Source organism: Perissodus microlepis, chromosome 20 (genome assembly GCF_051167445.1).
Source record: "Perissodus microlepis isolate ML-2025 ecotype Zambia chromosome 20, ASM5116744v1, whole genome shotgun sequence".
Taxonomy (NCBI): domain Eukaryota; kingdom Metazoa; phylum Chordata; class Actinopteri; order Cichliformes; family Cichlidae; genus Perissodus; species Perissodus microlepis.
Window position 1 is genome coordinate 5,604,238 of NC_140480.1, and position 16,182 is coordinate 5,620,419.

The 16,182-nt window shown below is 40.7% G+C and overlaps 2 protein-coding genes across 3 annotated transcripts in view; one reads left to right on the plus strand and one right to left on the minus strand.

The window, feature by feature from the left end:
• The window catches only part of cntn3a.1 (contactin 3a, tandem duplicate 1), a 77,744-nt gene extending 67,915 nt beyond the window's left edge, over positions 1-9,829 (plus strand). The window contains exons 15-23 of the mRNA XM_084917349.1: positions 1,461-1,619; positions 1,818-1,967; positions 2,829-2,899; positions 3,405-3,639; positions 4,992-5,107; positions 5,368-5,554; positions 6,403-6,515; positions 7,489-7,657; positions 8,455-9,829. Of these exons, the coding sequence (XP_084773475.1) occupies positions 1,461-1,619; positions 1,818-1,967; positions 2,829-2,899; positions 3,405-3,639; positions 4,992-5,107; positions 5,368-5,554; positions 6,403-6,515; positions 7,489-7,657; positions 8,455-8,546 (1,292 nt within the window). The 3' untranslated portion in view covers positions 8,547-9,829. The remainder of the gene's footprint in view (positions 1-1,460; positions 1,620-1,817; positions 1,968-2,828; positions 2,900-3,404; positions 3,640-4,991; positions 5,108-5,367; positions 5,555-6,402; positions 6,516-7,488; positions 7,658-8,454) is intronic.
• Positions 9,830-11,576: 1,747 nt separating this feature from the next.
• Positions 11,577-16,182, minus strand: part of LOC146363917 (band 4.1-like protein 1) — a 49,300-nt gene continuing 44,694 nt past the window's right edge. For both annotated transcript variants that reach the window (XM_084917347.1, XM_084917348.1), the window contains 6 exons: positions 15,661-15,882; positions 15,513-15,572; positions 15,242-15,331; positions 15,046-15,126; positions 14,283-14,399; positions 11,577-14,174 (listed from right to left, as the gene is read on the minus strand). In XM_084917347.1, the coding sequence (XP_084773473.1) occupies positions 14,169-14,174; positions 14,283-14,399; positions 15,046-15,126; positions 15,242-15,331; positions 15,513-15,572; positions 15,661-15,882 (576 nt within the window). In that variant the 3' untranslated portion in view covers positions 11,577-14,168. The remainder of the gene's footprint in view (positions 14,175-14,282; positions 14,400-15,045; positions 15,127-15,241; positions 15,332-15,512; positions 15,573-15,660; positions 15,883-16,182) is intronic.

The window sequence follows — 16,182 nt, forward strand, 5'->3', positions numbered from 1 at the left end:
TACATGCGTCGCGTAAAGAGTCACATTATCTCCTTATTCCTTAGTATTTGCAGATGGTTTTCTTGTAGCTCGCAGTAAATTCTAAGTGGACTGGAAGAGCTCACCAAATGTTCCTGTGGAGCAGAAGGAAATATAAAATGTTCACTGACCTCCATTTTGGAGACACCAGAGAAAAGGAGAAGATAATAGCAATAGTTCACCTGAGTAGCAAACAACTACACTCACATTAAAGTGAACACATGTATTACAGCTGATTCATGAGTCGACTCATTAGAGATTGAAGCAAACTTTCCTTTTTATCGTCTATGTTAACGTACCAAAAATTTAATAAAAGATTGCAAATAATTACTTCTTGTGTGTATAATTAAAGCATTTTTTCCTTTTGTACTCCCTTTTTCTATCCTATTTATTAAATTGTGCATGCTCTAATTTATCTCTGCAATCCCTGGCAGAGATTCTGGTGGCAACGCAGCCACAAAAACATCTTGTTAAATGTAGAAAGTCTACATTTTCCAGGAAAAAAAATCAATGTTCTGTTTTTATATTTTTGATACCCATTCATTATTGTAAGTGTTGATTTTGGACTCGGTGTAATTCAGTATCAAATCAAATCAAATCAAATCAAATCAAATCAAAATTTATTTATATAGCACATATTAAAACAACAGTGTTGACCATAGTGCTTCACAGTCAATAAAAACATGAGACAGTTAAAACAAACAATAAAAGAGGACAACAAACAATAGGTAACAACGCAACAAGCTAAAACAGCCAACTAGACAGAATCAAAAGCCAAAGTAAAAAAATAAGTTTTAAGACGTAATTTAAAAGACTGGATAGACTCGGCAGTGCGAATATGAACGGGGAGGTTATTCCAGAGTCTGGGTGCCACGGATGCAAAGGCCCGGTCGCCTCTCGACTTCATTCGAGTCCTAGGTTGTGCTAGGAGCCTATGGTTGGACGATCTAAGTGCCCTGTTGGGATTGTATGAATGGAGTAAATCAGAAAGATAACTGGGCGCTAAATTATTCAAAATATTAAAAGTGAACAAAAGAATTTTAAAATCTATACGATATTTAACAGGGAGCCAATGTAATTTGGCTAAAATTGGAGTTATGTGTTCATGAATTCTCGTACCTGTTAAAAGACGCGCAGCTGCATTTTGAATTAACTGGAGCCGGCAAAGAGAGGAGTGTTGGAGGCCCGAGTAGAGGGAGTTACAGTAGTCCAATCTGGATGTAATAAATGCGTGAATAAGCTTTTCAAGGTCCTTTAAAGGAAGGAACGGCTTTGCTTTGGAAATCTGACGCAACTGGTAAAAGCTGTTTTTTACCACAGTGGACACCTGTTTTGCACTCGAGCTCCACAAACACTGTCTACTCAGTCTCTCATATCACCGATAATCTTGAGCTGCTATGTATCAATATATTTGAGTAACCTGTGACTTATTGTCTTTTCAGGTCCTCCAGGCCCCCCTGTGGACTGTCAGGTGACTAAGATGACAGAGACCACTGCCTCTCTGTCCTGGGGTCCTGGCACGGACAACCACAGCCCTATCCTAAGCTATACCATCCAGGCCAGAACGCCCTTCTCTCTTGGGTGGCAGGCTGTTACCTCAGGTTTGCTTATTTAAATGTGTTTGTGTGGCCAGAAAGTTTAGTGAAAGGTTAAAAAATGAGCGATGGGGTAACTGGTAGCTGTCCTTTCCAAACTCCACACATAAAATGCAGATAACTAAAACTTTACCCTCTTGGCTAATTATCAGTGGCATATACTGCAGGGCTTTGATGAAAGGTTACTTCTGTGATGTTTTTCAGTTCCTGAGCTGCTAGGAGGGAAGCAGCTGTCAGCCACTGTCACTGACTTGAGCTCCTGGGTGGACTACGAGTTCAGAGTCTTGGCAATCAACAGCATCGGAACAGGAGAGCCCAGCAAACCCTCCAAAAAGGCCCGCACCAAAGACACGCGTATGTATCAGAAGCTCCTTGCATTTTTTCTGATGCCAACATCGGGAAAAGTGGTTTCAGGATCATTCTCATCATGTACTGAATACTTAAAAAAAACCTTATTGTCCTATTTTATTTCAGTAAACTTTCTGCTTCTGCAAGATAAGCATGACAGAACTAATAAAATTACTGATGCCTGGAAGCTTTAGTACAACAGTATTGAAACGCAAAAAGAACTCCACTTTAGCACACTAAACAGCAGGGCTGGACTGACACATCAACACACTTTTTGCCAAAGTTTAAACAATAAACTAGTTCAACAAAAGTTGAACTTTTTGGAAGGTTTGAGTTCTGTTACATCTGGATAAAACTATAACAGAATTGCATTAAAAGAACATCATACCAGCAGTCAAACAAGGTGGTGGTAGTGTGATGGTCTGGGGCTGCTTTGCTGCTTTACCTGGACAACTTGCCGTAATTGATGGAAACATGAATTCTGCTCTCTAATAGAAAATCCTGAAGGAGCATGTCCAGCCATCAGTTCATACCTTGAAGTTTAAGCTCACTTAGGTTACGTAGCAGGACAGTAATCACAAACAAACTGACAAGTTCACCTCTGAATAGCTCAAAAAAAGAAGGCTTTGGAATGACGTGGTCAAAGTCTGCACTCAAATCAGGTTGAGTTGCTTTGGCATGATCTCAAACAGGTGCAATGTTAAACTTGTGAAGTACTCTTATAAGTCTGTATTTAAGAAATTAGCAACTTTTTAGAACATGTTCAATACCAAAACCTGTTTCCATGCTATGTTATTTCATGGTGAGAAACAGAATACTGGGTGTATGTGTTGGACATGACTATCTAACCCTGTTCGAATCTGTTAGTTCCCAGGTTAACTCCAGCAAGGGTGAGTGGTGGTGGTGGAGGACGTTCAGAGCTGGTCATCACTTGGGAGGTAAGCATGTATTTAAATGCATTTAGGAAACTGTTATTTGGAGTTTGTTGCTGTTGTCATTGTTAACATCTGAATGTAAAGTAAAGGTCAAAGTAAGAGTGAGGTTGCAGAGGACAGTCAGACATCAGCTAAAACAAAAGAATTAAAAACAACAATGTTTTCATTTTTGTTATTTCCCTAATTTACATGCGCTGGTTTTATCTCAGCTCATTGTAAGTCTCTACTGCTGTTTTGCTCCCCTCCATTGCCCTTCGCTTGACTTTTTGGTCAAAAACTTTCTAGCTTGTAAACAGAATAGAAAAGAGAGTGAGGTGTGGCCTGTGGTGTGACATCCTGTGGTCTTGAATTTTGCTTATTGTGCCTTTAACCAGACAGGATGATCATTTCGTACAAAGTCTTGCATGTACAGTAATGCCCTCAGCTTCTTTTAGGTTTTAATATCTTCGGGATCATTCATGCATTTCTCTCTTGAGTCATTGCTCTGAGTCATCTTGTACCTTCTTAGCCTGTTCCCGAGGAGATGCAGAGCGGCCCGGGCTTTGGATATGTGGTGGCTTTCCGCCCACTCGGGGCGCAGGGCTGGATGCAGGCTGCTGTCACTTCCCCAGATGCTTCTAGATATGTCTTCAAGAATGAGAGCATCCCTCCCTTCTCCCCTTATCAAGTCAAAGTCGGGGTTTACAACAACAAGGGAGAAGGCCCTTTCAGTCCCGTGACCACTATCTACTCAGCAGAGGAAGGTGTGTACTCCTAAAGCACAAACACTGTGTCAGTGATCAGAAGCACAAATAATGCATTTTCTGACAGACTTTAGTCTTTTTGTCACATTTTAATATAATATAATTTGAATACAATTCCAAGGATGTTATTGCTTAAAATAAACACTGTACTTCATAACACTGGTTTCTGGTCCTAAACATAGACTGTATATAAAAGATGGAATGATCTTCCTAGTCTAAAACACTGTTGAAGCAAGTTTCCTGTTTTCATAAAGAAGTTTAAAGTAAAATAACCTCAGTTAACACTTTCCTAATAAATCTATGGCCTCATTCATTAGATTCAAGCCTTTATGAATACAGGTTCATGCTAATGTAGTAAATCATGGCTCCATTAGAGGAGAAATACAATAAAGCAAGGCATGACTACTTGACTGTCCGATATGTGTCTGGAAGCTCTGCTCTTTATCTGTAATATCTGTTTTAAAGAAAAAAACATGATAGAGATGGCCGAACTCCAACGTTAAGCTAATAAGCTGATCAAATCACACTCTCACAGTCCCTGATCCTGAGTCCTGAGACGGCTGGTAATTTACCTTCATGCATCTTTAGCCTAATTGCACATTTTGTCATGAATATTTAATGTAACAGGACACTACACCAACTATTGAGATTTGAGCATCATTACTGGTCTTTAACATCATTTCGGCTGATAGACCATTACCTCCAACAGCCATCCCTAGTCTTAGTTGGTGTGTAACTTTGGCACCTACACCCATACACATACACAAACACCAGAATAAGGTCCTTTTATCTATAAAAGGCTGCCAGAAATAACTGAAATGTAATTATGTTTTCACACCCAAAGTTTGTCAGTCACACAGTTAAAGAAGAAAAATCCTTTCCTCTGTGCTTTTCTTTTCTCTCTTCTCCTTCCCATCAACCCAACAACCGGTCGTGGCAGATGGCTGCCCCTCCCTGAGCCTGGTTGCGCTGGAGGTCTCATTCTGCTAAAATAGAGTTCTTCCTCCCAAGCATCGCCGGGTGATTGCTCATAGGGGATAATCAGATCATTGGTTTTCTCTTTCTATTATTATAGGATGTTTACCTTACAGTATAAATCGACTGCAGATGGCCGGAACCGGACCTACATAAATGAAATGGAGATGTATGACAATAAATAAAGGAGGAAATGCTAATGATGTTTACATGAGAGCATTTCCCATATTATTACATTAACGTTGGTATTATGGTCTGTTAAAACCACAGAGTAAATTTATCGCTTCTGTGTATTCATTAAGCCACACAGTGTCTATAGGCTTAATAAATCCATGTCTTCCTCTCTTTCCCCGGTACCCCTGGTGTCTGTGTTTCAGAGCCCAGCAGAGCTCCAGGGAGGCTCAGGGCTCGGAGCGTATCAGCATCCGAGGTAGAGGTCACCTGGAAGCCACTGCCCTGGAGCAACAACCGCAGACGCATCCTAGGCTATGAGGTCAAACCCACACAAGCCCACACAATAGGTCTTGTACAAACATGTTGGACAGCACCAGCAACACGAATAGCTAGTGGCAATGTATCTGTTTTTGATTTTTGCAGAATAGCGTTGTGACCTTTTTGCATTAGTGTTTATATTATTCATTTATGAAGTAAACTGCAGTATATGAGGGCCCTCTGGCTTTCATGCCCACAGAGAATATTGAGTAACAAAATAGATGCAAGCGTAATCCGTGTATTCTATGTGTGTGTGTTTAGTTGCAGTACTGGAGTGAGAAGCAAAAGCAAGAGGCAGCTACGGTGATCAGGACAGCAGGGAATAAAACTTCAGTACTCATCAGGGATCTGGAAGGCAGCAGTACCTATTACGTGTGTCTGCGGGCTTACAACAGTGCTGGAGTGAGCCCACAGAGCAACATAGTCAATGTCACAACCAAGAAACCGCGTAAGGACTAAGATACTGAAGGCGAATGACAGTCTTCTTTTGTGTATTGTTTTTCTTGTTTTTGTTTTCTTCTTCCTTTTCCTTTGGCTGTAGCTGCATGGTCCATTCAGTGTATTGGATTTCACCAGTAACAGAAGAAGGAACCATTCACTGCAAAACAATGTGGCGCTTTCATTTGTGTTTTTTCACCGAATTGTGTTTTATGTTGTCGAGACTTGAAATGCGTTAAAGGCTTTTCTCTCACATAAAAAACACATTTAGAAAGCCATTGTTCCAAACATCTAAATATTTTTGGTGGATTTTACGGTTTTCTTCTCGTGCACATGGATACGCTGCTTCGTGTCCTGGCATCTCACTGATGCAAAGAGCGTGAAAGTAACAGACGTCAAAGCAGGTGTCGGCGTAAGTTTCTGCCACACCGTGTTATTTATGTTATTATGTTATGACATCTATACTTGAGTCAATGTTTGCCGTTTGCAGCAGTGCATCTCATGTCATATGAATGCAAACGTTTGAGAAAGAAGCAAGAAAATCTGAAGTTGTGGATAATGGTTTAAAGCGTTAATTGTCAGACATATGTCTTTAATTTTATGCTCACATGCGCTAATAATATAAATCGCCGTATTCTCGTTATAATATGATACAAAATCTTTCATGGCTTTTTGTTACTTCCCCATTAACTTAAAAAAATAGGATTGTTCTCACTGCTCACTCCTAACAGTGGGATGATAAACTGATAATGAGAAATCTCCTTCATGCTGAGTTGGTTCGTGACTGTTTATCGACTTGACAGCCTCTTTTTTTCTTCTCCCTCTTCCCCTTACCCTGCTCCCTGTGTCCTCACTCAGCGCCCAGTCAAGCCCCAGTTAAAATTATGTGGAACACTTCCAACTCCAAGGTCATCCTGAAATGGGACCAAGTGCACGCCCTGGAGAATGAGTCAGAAGTCACAGGATATAAGGTAAAGTTTTACACTTCCACGGTAGACTGCCTCAACAAGAATCAGTTCAAAGCTGACAAGTAAAGGGTTTTATAGATAGTAACATAACAGAGAATGATAGACTGTTACTTGGTCCATTTGCTCCATAAGAGCACGCTGTTATTTATGAACACACTGGTTGTGCTGATGAACTTCTCAGAGTGTTATTAATAAATGGGAGCCTCGTTTTATCCCCTGCATTGGTGTAATATTCTGCAGCATTTCAGTTTAACCTCGGAAGTCCTACACAAATTGCCTCCTCGCCTTAAACCAGAAGTCCTGTGATAACCCGAACACCCACAGCACCCATTATTTTTAGCCACATAGTTTAAACTGTACAACTGTTCTGAGCGAGTCATCTCAGGAAAAGCATGTACGAACTAAAATCTGATTGGCGTTCATCTTCCCGTATTGTGACATTTAACTTGCCACTGCAGCATCAAGTGCACAATAGATATTATAATAACTGCTTCAGGGTTTTTATCTTCATCTGTCTTTCCAAGTGTCACTTGGCTTGTAAATGTAAATAAATAGGAGCACGAATTTGCAGCCTCCTACGCTAAACAGGCGAAAAGTGTGAAGACTTGGTCTTAGTCGCATTATTCCCGTTACAAGTCAAGTGAAAGTGGAGAGCTTAGCGTGTGTTAAAATGGGCAGATGCATCCAAACCACAGCTGAAAATTCAGGACTGAAGATTTCCGGCAGTTCTGCCTTATCTCTACTGAGCCCTCTCCTCCAGTGACCCGGCACAGTCATGTGCAGATATCTAAAGCAAGAGTCTCGTTCTTGTTAACTTTCAGATACTGCTCACTCCAACTCGCCGAGCTGCAGCTCACACTTAGATTTTCCTGTCAGCGCGCTAGGAAGGAAAAATAAAACACTCATATGTCGCATTGTGAGTGCCTTCATGCCACGCCACACTCTGTTATCGTCATTCGCACTCTGTTTCCTTCAGGTGATGTACAGCCAGGACAAACACAGTCGTCCCAACGTGGTGGAGACCAACAACACCTCTTTGGAGTTGTCGCTGCCGGTCAACCAAGGCTATGTGATCCAAATTAAACCTTTCAGTGAGGGAGGTGAAGGGATCAGCAGCCGCCAGATTACCATCCCCAAGATAGCAGGTAGGACAGTCCTGAAACATTTCTTTCTCTCTTTTTGTGAGAATGAATATATTCAAGCTGGGGTTGAGGCATACAGAAAAAGGCCCTTGTATATACCTGTGCACGCTCAGGAAAGAATTATATCCACTTTAGCTTTTCGGCACCCTTTTCTGAGTGGAAGTAATTTAGGTCCTCTAGTTTCGCTGCAGAGAAAAACTGTGGCAGCACTTCTTTTGATCAAGCCGTGCGAGTCTAACAATGCACATACTGCAAGCCTGGCACTTGTACAAACACACCCTGCAGCTGCATTAAAAAGATAAATTGTTATCCGAGAAACTCTTTTAGGTAGCTTTTTTTTTCCAAATTAATTGTTGTAATATTAGTCTTCAAATAAGTAATTTCCTCTTTCACATTACCTCTAAAATAGTCTGTTATCCGCAGACCGGGAGACATACTATCAACAACATAATAGTCTCCAGCATTCTCCAAGTATGGCCAGGAGGTTGTTTGAGAGTGGATGTGCCATTTGGATCAAACTATGTGTGTTGCTGTTGCCTGCCTCAGTAGTCCAGCTCTTTGAAATTCGGGTCGCCCCCATAACGGAATATGTTGTACTAGTGCCATCTATTGATAAGTGCACGCACTCGCATCAGTTCTTTGTACTTCAATGTAGAGCCGTTCTGCTCTGTGATAATTTATCACGTAAAAGTCTGCACTCAATGACCTTCTAAAGTTTTTTCATGCATTTCTAGACCACGCCAGACTTTTAAATGCAAGACCAAGCGCCTGTTGGATTTTGATTTGATTGTGTTTTTCAGACGCCATAGCCGCGGGAGCAGCCTCGGAGTTCTCGGCCTTCCCCACGGTCAGTCTTGCAGCCCTAATCATCACAGCCAGAACGCTGCTATGACAAATGTCTGCAGGAACCAGGCTCTGCAGCTGCTTATTAAGAGGAGAAAAAGCAGGTCAAAGACAACAACAGGCTGACAGCCACATTCCCACCTGCTCCCTTTCCTGCACTACTGTGTCTTTCCTCTTCTTTCTACAAATATCGCTTTGTGGGGAAGATTCTTTTCCTCCACCTTTCTAAAGTGGTTACTGAAAGGAACTGGCTCTTTCATAAGTTGCTTTTATGGAACTGAAAGGACACCGTGGCTCGACTGCAGTCTCTTTGAAGCCGTTTTTTTTTTCACTCGCCTTCTTTCTAACCAGTGGATGTTCTCGTATGGTTTTCATCTTGGAGGCCACAACAGAATGTGTGTATATGTTTTGCTTAAGAGGCTGTGCAGGTTTTATTAAACAGATGTGTATGTTCCACTGGACTCTTCTCGGTTTAAACATGACAGAGAGTGAAGGAGTTCTAAAGCAAGTGAGTATCATTAAGCTTAATTTGAGACAGGAAGTGGTTGAAGCCCTTTCCCTGCTATCTTTTGGTCTTTGAAAAACCTCCTGCGTTCTAATGGGGAAAAAACAACTGTTAGTCATCCCCTGCTAAAAAGCAGGGAGCTAAGTCTCATTGCTTTATGACAACCAGAACCTGAGACCTTTGTAACTTTTACCTGTATTTTATTCATGCTTTTATGTCACATCAAAACCTCAGCTGCCATGAAACTGAGTGGAACCAAAGGTACAGAGCCTACAAGGTTCAGTTATACCTGTTGTATTGTGAGAAAATGCTGCGTGTCCATCCCAGTATTACTTCCACTGTAAACAGCAGATCTTTGTTGACTAATTGATGTCTCATCTTCTTCCTTCATCTATGAAAAGTGTGCAACAAAGGCACGCCGAATAATGTCAGCTGCGTTGTCGCACATGTCGCGTATGTATGAAATCCTCAGGTCCCAAATTGAGCCTTAAGTCCTATGGTTATATCCCACGTTGTTATTATTCAAAAGAGGTTTTATTTATACTCCTTTTGTTTATCCGTGTTGTATTTTGGCTCAGTCATGCTCTAATTTAGATCATGTTTTTTAGGCGTTTTTAGGACATAACAGGCCTTTGTCTTCTGTCCTTCATAATGAGCATTGTAATACAATAAGTGGCAGATATTTACTGACGTTTCCAGCTTATTACAAAGTAGCAGGAGTACTTTACTGTCAGCCACTGTTAGGCATGAAATCAGTCAGTGTGTGTACCTTGCTTAGGGTGTCTGAAACGGAACAACCTGCTTTTAATAAACATAATGTCATTTTCCTTGTTTCTTTTATTGATATCTGAAGCGGAGAGTTTGCATACCTCAAACTCTAAGTGCTGCGTTTTTCCATCAGGCTACCCATATGGGTATAATTTTCACATTTCTAACAGAGCCTTATAAAATTAAAACAAAAAAAAACAGCCTAACCCACTTATTGCTTCTCTATGGAATTTTCAACTCTATCACCGCTCTGGAAAAGTGTGAAAGTTCAGGTTTTCATTTGATCTGTTTTCCAAGCAGAAAATCTGATATTTAATTTGTTATTTAATTTGTTATGAGGTCAAACAAAAAAAGTTGTCCAGATGAACAGGTTCTACTTTCTGCATCACACCAAAATCTATCAGTTCCTGTTATTCATCAGCCTGTGGGATCACCTACAGTCACATGACTGATTGAATTTCATACATCTATTCATGCATGCAGTTAAATGAAATGTAATTGTTTCATTTGTGAATACAGATTTCTATAAACTGGTTGAAACTGTGCAGCATTAAGCTTAACCAAACACATCCTGTAATGGTGTATCTGAACTGCACGAGCTTCATGGACTCTTTTTCTTCAGAGTTTCTTGCTCACATCAGGTCAGTGCTTTGGTGCTGTTTAAACACAGGGAGGAGAGCACTGATGCTGGATTTCCTAAAATTGCTCCTTACAATATGCTGCATTGGTATTGCTTTATATTTAGGAAGCTTGCCAAAAGGAGTTCTGTTTAAAGGTATATTGGGATGAACAAACACCCTAGGCACGCTCTTCAATAAAACACCATTGTTCTTGTGCAATGCAAGCCTTTATCAGAGTGTTAGGTTTATTTTCTAGTGTTGTTGTTCCACTAATAAAAATCCTCAACTTGTAGTTAGGTCGGAAACCTCCACTTGTTATGTTCCACCAAGTGGAATCTGAAACTTAGATGAGATGCTGGCAACCACATCTGTCAAAGCTGAATAAAAGAGTAGCTAAAAAAATAACAAAAACAAAAAAAAGGAACTTAAAAAAAGTTCTTAAGCTCCATTCATTTTCTATTATTTGTATTCTTTTGACATTTGTATGTTTGCATGAACAATTTTACTGACAATTTCCATCCTGTTATGACCACAGTGTACCCATCTAATCATGGTGGCTTCCAGCATGTGCCATGTGACAAACATCAAGTCATCTCAGCCTGGTTTCTTACACATGAAAATGAGTTCACTGTACTCAAACGGCCTCCAGTCACCGATTCCCAAATAAATAGAGCACCTTCGGGATGTGAAATAGGAGATTCACATTATGAATGTGCAGCCGAGAGATCTATACCATGTTATCATGTCAACATGGATGTGAAGGTCTGAAGGCAAAAGGGGATCCAACCTGGTACAAGCAAGGTATATGTATGTGTGTTGGGTGAGTAAAAAACAAAGAGAATATATATTTATGTTAATGTGTGTGTGTGTGTGTGTGTGTGTGTGTGTGTGTGTGTGTGTGTGTGTGTGTGTGTGTGCAAGCCTGTTCCTGAAACAGTTTTATGGATAACTTTCCCAGATTTCCAAATACAGGTGTTTTTTGCAGAAACTAAAATTTTAATTGTGTCTCCTCATTGTTTTCTCCTGGCTGTTATTTGAATTATGGTACCTTAACTAAAACTTAGAAACAACTTAAAGGTAAATATGCAATATTGACTGCCTGAAAAAGAAACGCATGACTGAACCGTGTCTTTCTAATCATTTACAGCACTAGTATAGTATTAGAGACACAGATCAAACAGAGGGATTGTCATTTATCTTGTTCTCCTTGTTTTTTTCTCTCGTCTTTATTCATTTTCAAATGAATGCAAGTACAATGTACAGCAAGGATACAGCACTAAGCAGTGGAAAGCAGCAGAGCAGAAGAGATGAAGCTGCTGAGGAGGAGGAGGAGAAGAAGAAGGAGAGCTCTGTACAGAAGGACAAGGTTAGGTTTAAGGGTCTGCCAGAGGTCATCCAATCAGACTTTGGCACCAGGTGTCTCAGCCACAGTCGAGGGTCTGCGATTATTCACAGTCTGGTTATTACAGTCTGGTCATTGTCACATGTCCGTGAGTGGGCCTTTTCTGGACAGAGAGAGGTAAGTCAGACCATGCTGGTCGATCCAGTGAAGGATGGTGAGAAGGACTTCAGCTGGGTATGCTTGATGTTGCAGCTAAGCTGGCTTCTTTTAGGTAACCGGTGCCCCCTAGTGTACATCAAGCCCATTTCCATTAACTACTATACATCTTCACGATCCACTAAACAGCACCAAATATACAGTACAAGGTATGCGTGGTTGCATTATTCTTTTTTCCACCTTTCAGTTTGACACCCACATCCATGACTAAGCATCACTTTGGAACCAAAATAAGGAACACAAAAGGAGTTACACTAGACACGTGAACATAGACGGTATAGTTTAGTGTCTGAAAGCCTGTTAATTTCCTCATAAACCTTGAGTGGCAGCTTTTGACATTTCTTTTATCAATTGTTTGAATTTTCTGCTGCATGTATTGGTCTATATATAAAATATGAGTTCTGAAAAAGATACAGAAGTTATATATTGTTTTTAACGCTAAAGACAGTATACTTAAAGGGAAACCATGTCATACCAAAAAATGTGTGCATTTGACCTTCTGACACTTTGTAATTAAAAGTTGCTCATATAAAGTTATTTCATACAAAACCAGGGTTTGTACAGTTTGACTGCTACCTCAGTTGGCACGTTACATCTCTACAGCATCCTTCTAACATCCATGTACCAAATCACACACAACTAAAAGTCCAAAGATGCGTCTCCTACTGTGTATCTTATTTCTAACATGGTACTTTACACGAAAGACTGTCGGCAGAGCTCTGATGCATAATGCCATTTCAGCTTGGTTGCAGAACGTAAGCTCACATTATGTGGGCCACATTATGTTCATTCACTGGCAAATAAGTAGAAAACGGCTAGGTTAGGACCAGCTGAACGTCACTGGCGGTTTGAGAAGAGATGAAAATGTAAGAGGGCTGCAACAGAATAATCGAGTGTGCTGTCATAACTGAGTGTACTGTGTACTTGACATTTCCCACTTTTTTTCCACCCTCGCCAACACGCATCATTTCTCTTCAAGACTTTAGATTATTAACAATTCAGTCTCTGCAGCTTTGTAATTTCTCAGGGTGTTCCCGTCGTGGACAGAATCATCGCTCCTTATGATGAGTTAATATCCACTGAAGTCATTTACAGTCCATTCATCCAAAAGAAATCATCATCATGCAAAAGTTATCTCAGACACTACTTTTACTGATGCAGGAGCCCGTTCTGTGACTTGAACAAGGAATGTAAGCCTACTCTATGTACTTACTTACTACACACACAACGGCCAATGAGGATTTAAATCCAGGTGAGTTCTGAGCGCGTATCTAAAGGCCGGGAGAGGAGAGAGACTGGGCTCATTCTGAAACATCAGCATGCTCAGAAACTACATTGCCACTGTTTGAATAAATACAACAGGTACACTGTGTATCAACAGCTCCTAATGTCAAGACATAAATGCAGATATGCATACTTACCACCCACACGTTGAGGTGAGATATGTTTAAAGGAAGTCAAATATTACTAGATAGCTAACGCTGGTCCTCGCTAAATACTCGAATAAACGCCTCCAGAGGACCGCAGTCGTCTCTAATCAGTGCATCTTCATCATTCAGTGCGATGGGATGATATTTGTTTATTTGACTAGCTATGAAAACTAAACAGTTTTCACTAAACCCTGCGAGTGACTGGATGCTTTAACAGTACTGGAGCTACATGTACTAGATTCTATTACTCAGTGACACAATGTGAACACATTTTTTTTTTCTTCAGCACACAGCAGGAATCACATGATGAGAGTATAAGCCACTCATATCTAAATAAACCCCTTTCCCAATGAATTCCCTGTGTTCTCTGTTTTTGTTTAGAAATACCAAAGCGAGTGATTTGAACATATAGACCCTGAGATTTTTTGCAGGGAATTTACTTGAATTATGTCTGAAATTTTTCCAGATGTTTGGAATTCTTGTGGCATGTTATCAACCATGTAAAATTCATAAATGTTGCTTTTTTTTTTTCTTTTTCTCTTACTTGTGCAGCCTGACTGCAAAAAAAAAGTCACTCTGTTGAACATGATGACGATTTCGATAATGAAACGTTCAAATACAAATTAAATCGTTTGAAGAGTCCTGTTTCAGGTTTGTGTGTGAACTTGTATAAGAGGCTCCGGCAGAGCGCCTCAGGCAGTAGTCCTTAATCGACTGGGATGGTGGGCGGCAATTTCAAGTCGGGCACTGACGCTTCTTGTCCAAAGGGGGGCACTCTCGTCTCAGGAAATCAGGACTGCAGCAAAGAAAGGAGACATGGATGTTAAATCCCTTAACCTCAAAAGAGTTTAGAGGATGTAAAAATCTCATCCATTGTTGCATGGCGTCAAGATGCCAGCTGTACCTCTGATGCACCGTGTCGGTCCTCAGTGGATGATTCTGTTTCCCTGACAACAACTGCCTTAGTCACCTGCATGTCTGGATGCTGCTGCTTGGCCTCCTGTATGGCAATAGCCAGAGCCTGAAAGGAAAGAGTGAAGTGTGTGTCTTGAATGAAATGAATTGCTTAAACCCCTCCAACCAAGTACCTTATGGAACTTTTCTGTATCTTACAAAAACAGAACACAGGTTCAGATACTGATTTGTGTCTGTGAAGGTTCTCAGTCATCCAGGTCATCGTAGTCAAAGGAGCTTGCAAGCTCCTTTGACTACTGATTTGTGTTCGCAAAGGGAGCTGGAATTACAATTCCGTTTAAAAATTGGTCTTTAGATACCCAAATGCTCATTTTATATTTTATCTAGTCAGTAAACGTATTTGCCCACTTAAAGAATCTAACATTTTAGCCTTCGGCTTTGTGAGTTCTTATATAAAAATCAGCTAAAAAGTTGATTTGCTGTAATAAAATCACAAGACACACTTAAAAACTGTCTAGCAACTCAGAAGGGCCCGTCTTTAACCAAAAAGCTTTTATAGCTGATGAACAATGAGGGATGCATACACTATGAAAAAGTAGACAGGAAGTTAGCTACTCCTCTGCTTCAGTCATGTACAAATTGATTAGTCTCTTGCACTGTTCTCAGGCGAGCTAATCACACCACTTTAATATAAAGACTGAACCGTACTGGGGTGCCAAGGTAACAAAGCTCATTTGTCAATTTCTGCTCACCTGTTCCTGGTCTACATCATCGTCTCCTGTGATTATGATCCTCTTCTCGATCCTGGTCTCTGAGTATCCTCCTTTCACCGTCTGCAGCATACAGACAACAGCTTTTCTTTTAACAGCCTTAACATTTAAAGGAGATGAGCGGCACTAAATTATAAATTAAATGTGCACTTTGTGAGTTTTACTTGAGCTTCTCTACCTTTGTAACATGAGTGGTAGCTGAGGTAACATTTTCAGAGACGAGGATGGGAGAGCCTGATGTCTCTCTGCCAAGACTGCCTTTGTGCACCTGAGGAGGCATGAGGCAAATATTACAAAGACCCATGAACCATATTTTATAACATTCAGTCAGATGTGTGTTCCTGAATTCGTGTCTTTGGGCTTTGTAAGTAGGTTTGAACCCTGGAGAACAAGAAGGAGTGTGGTGCAGATTGAGTTCAAATTGGAGAGGTCCCCCTGTCTGTACTCACAGGGGAAACGCTCTGTCTTGTAGAGTAAGAAACTTCACTTAGTCCAGTGATGCCGTGATCCTGAAACAGACAGATTGACTGGATTATGTCCAGATATTCTACAGGTCTACCTTTCTGTACATTTTTAGCAGTGAAATATGAAGTTAACCTGATCCGTGAACTCCACAATGGTCGTGGTGACCTCTGACCCATTGGGTTGAGTCTCCGTCCTGATGTCCGTCTTTCTGACTGCTGGGGTGGGCCTGATATCGCTGCCCTCCCTGCTCAGTGGTGCGACGGCAGAGACACGACTGCCTTCTCTGTGTGACTGATCTCGGTCCACTGATGAAGACACGGGGACTGATCTCTTTGGTTTTTTGGGAACTACAGGCTTAAGAGAAGGAATGTTTATATTATTAAGAGTGTGTATAGTTCGTAGTGTTGTTCTGAGACTCTGTGCAGAAACTGAGGTTTTTAAAAGGCTTGAAAGCCCCTTGTTTGCGAAAAGGAACATAATTTAATCAGAACAGAAAGCAAAAGACAACCTGAGAGTCTGAAGTTTGGAAGCTTAATCTTACTTTAGTAAAAAGTTAAACATAAAAAACGAGGAAAAGAACAAAGTGGGTTTTCTTTCGTTTACCTTCTTTAAAACTTCAAACTAAAAGCACATCCCTGTCCTGCATATTTCACG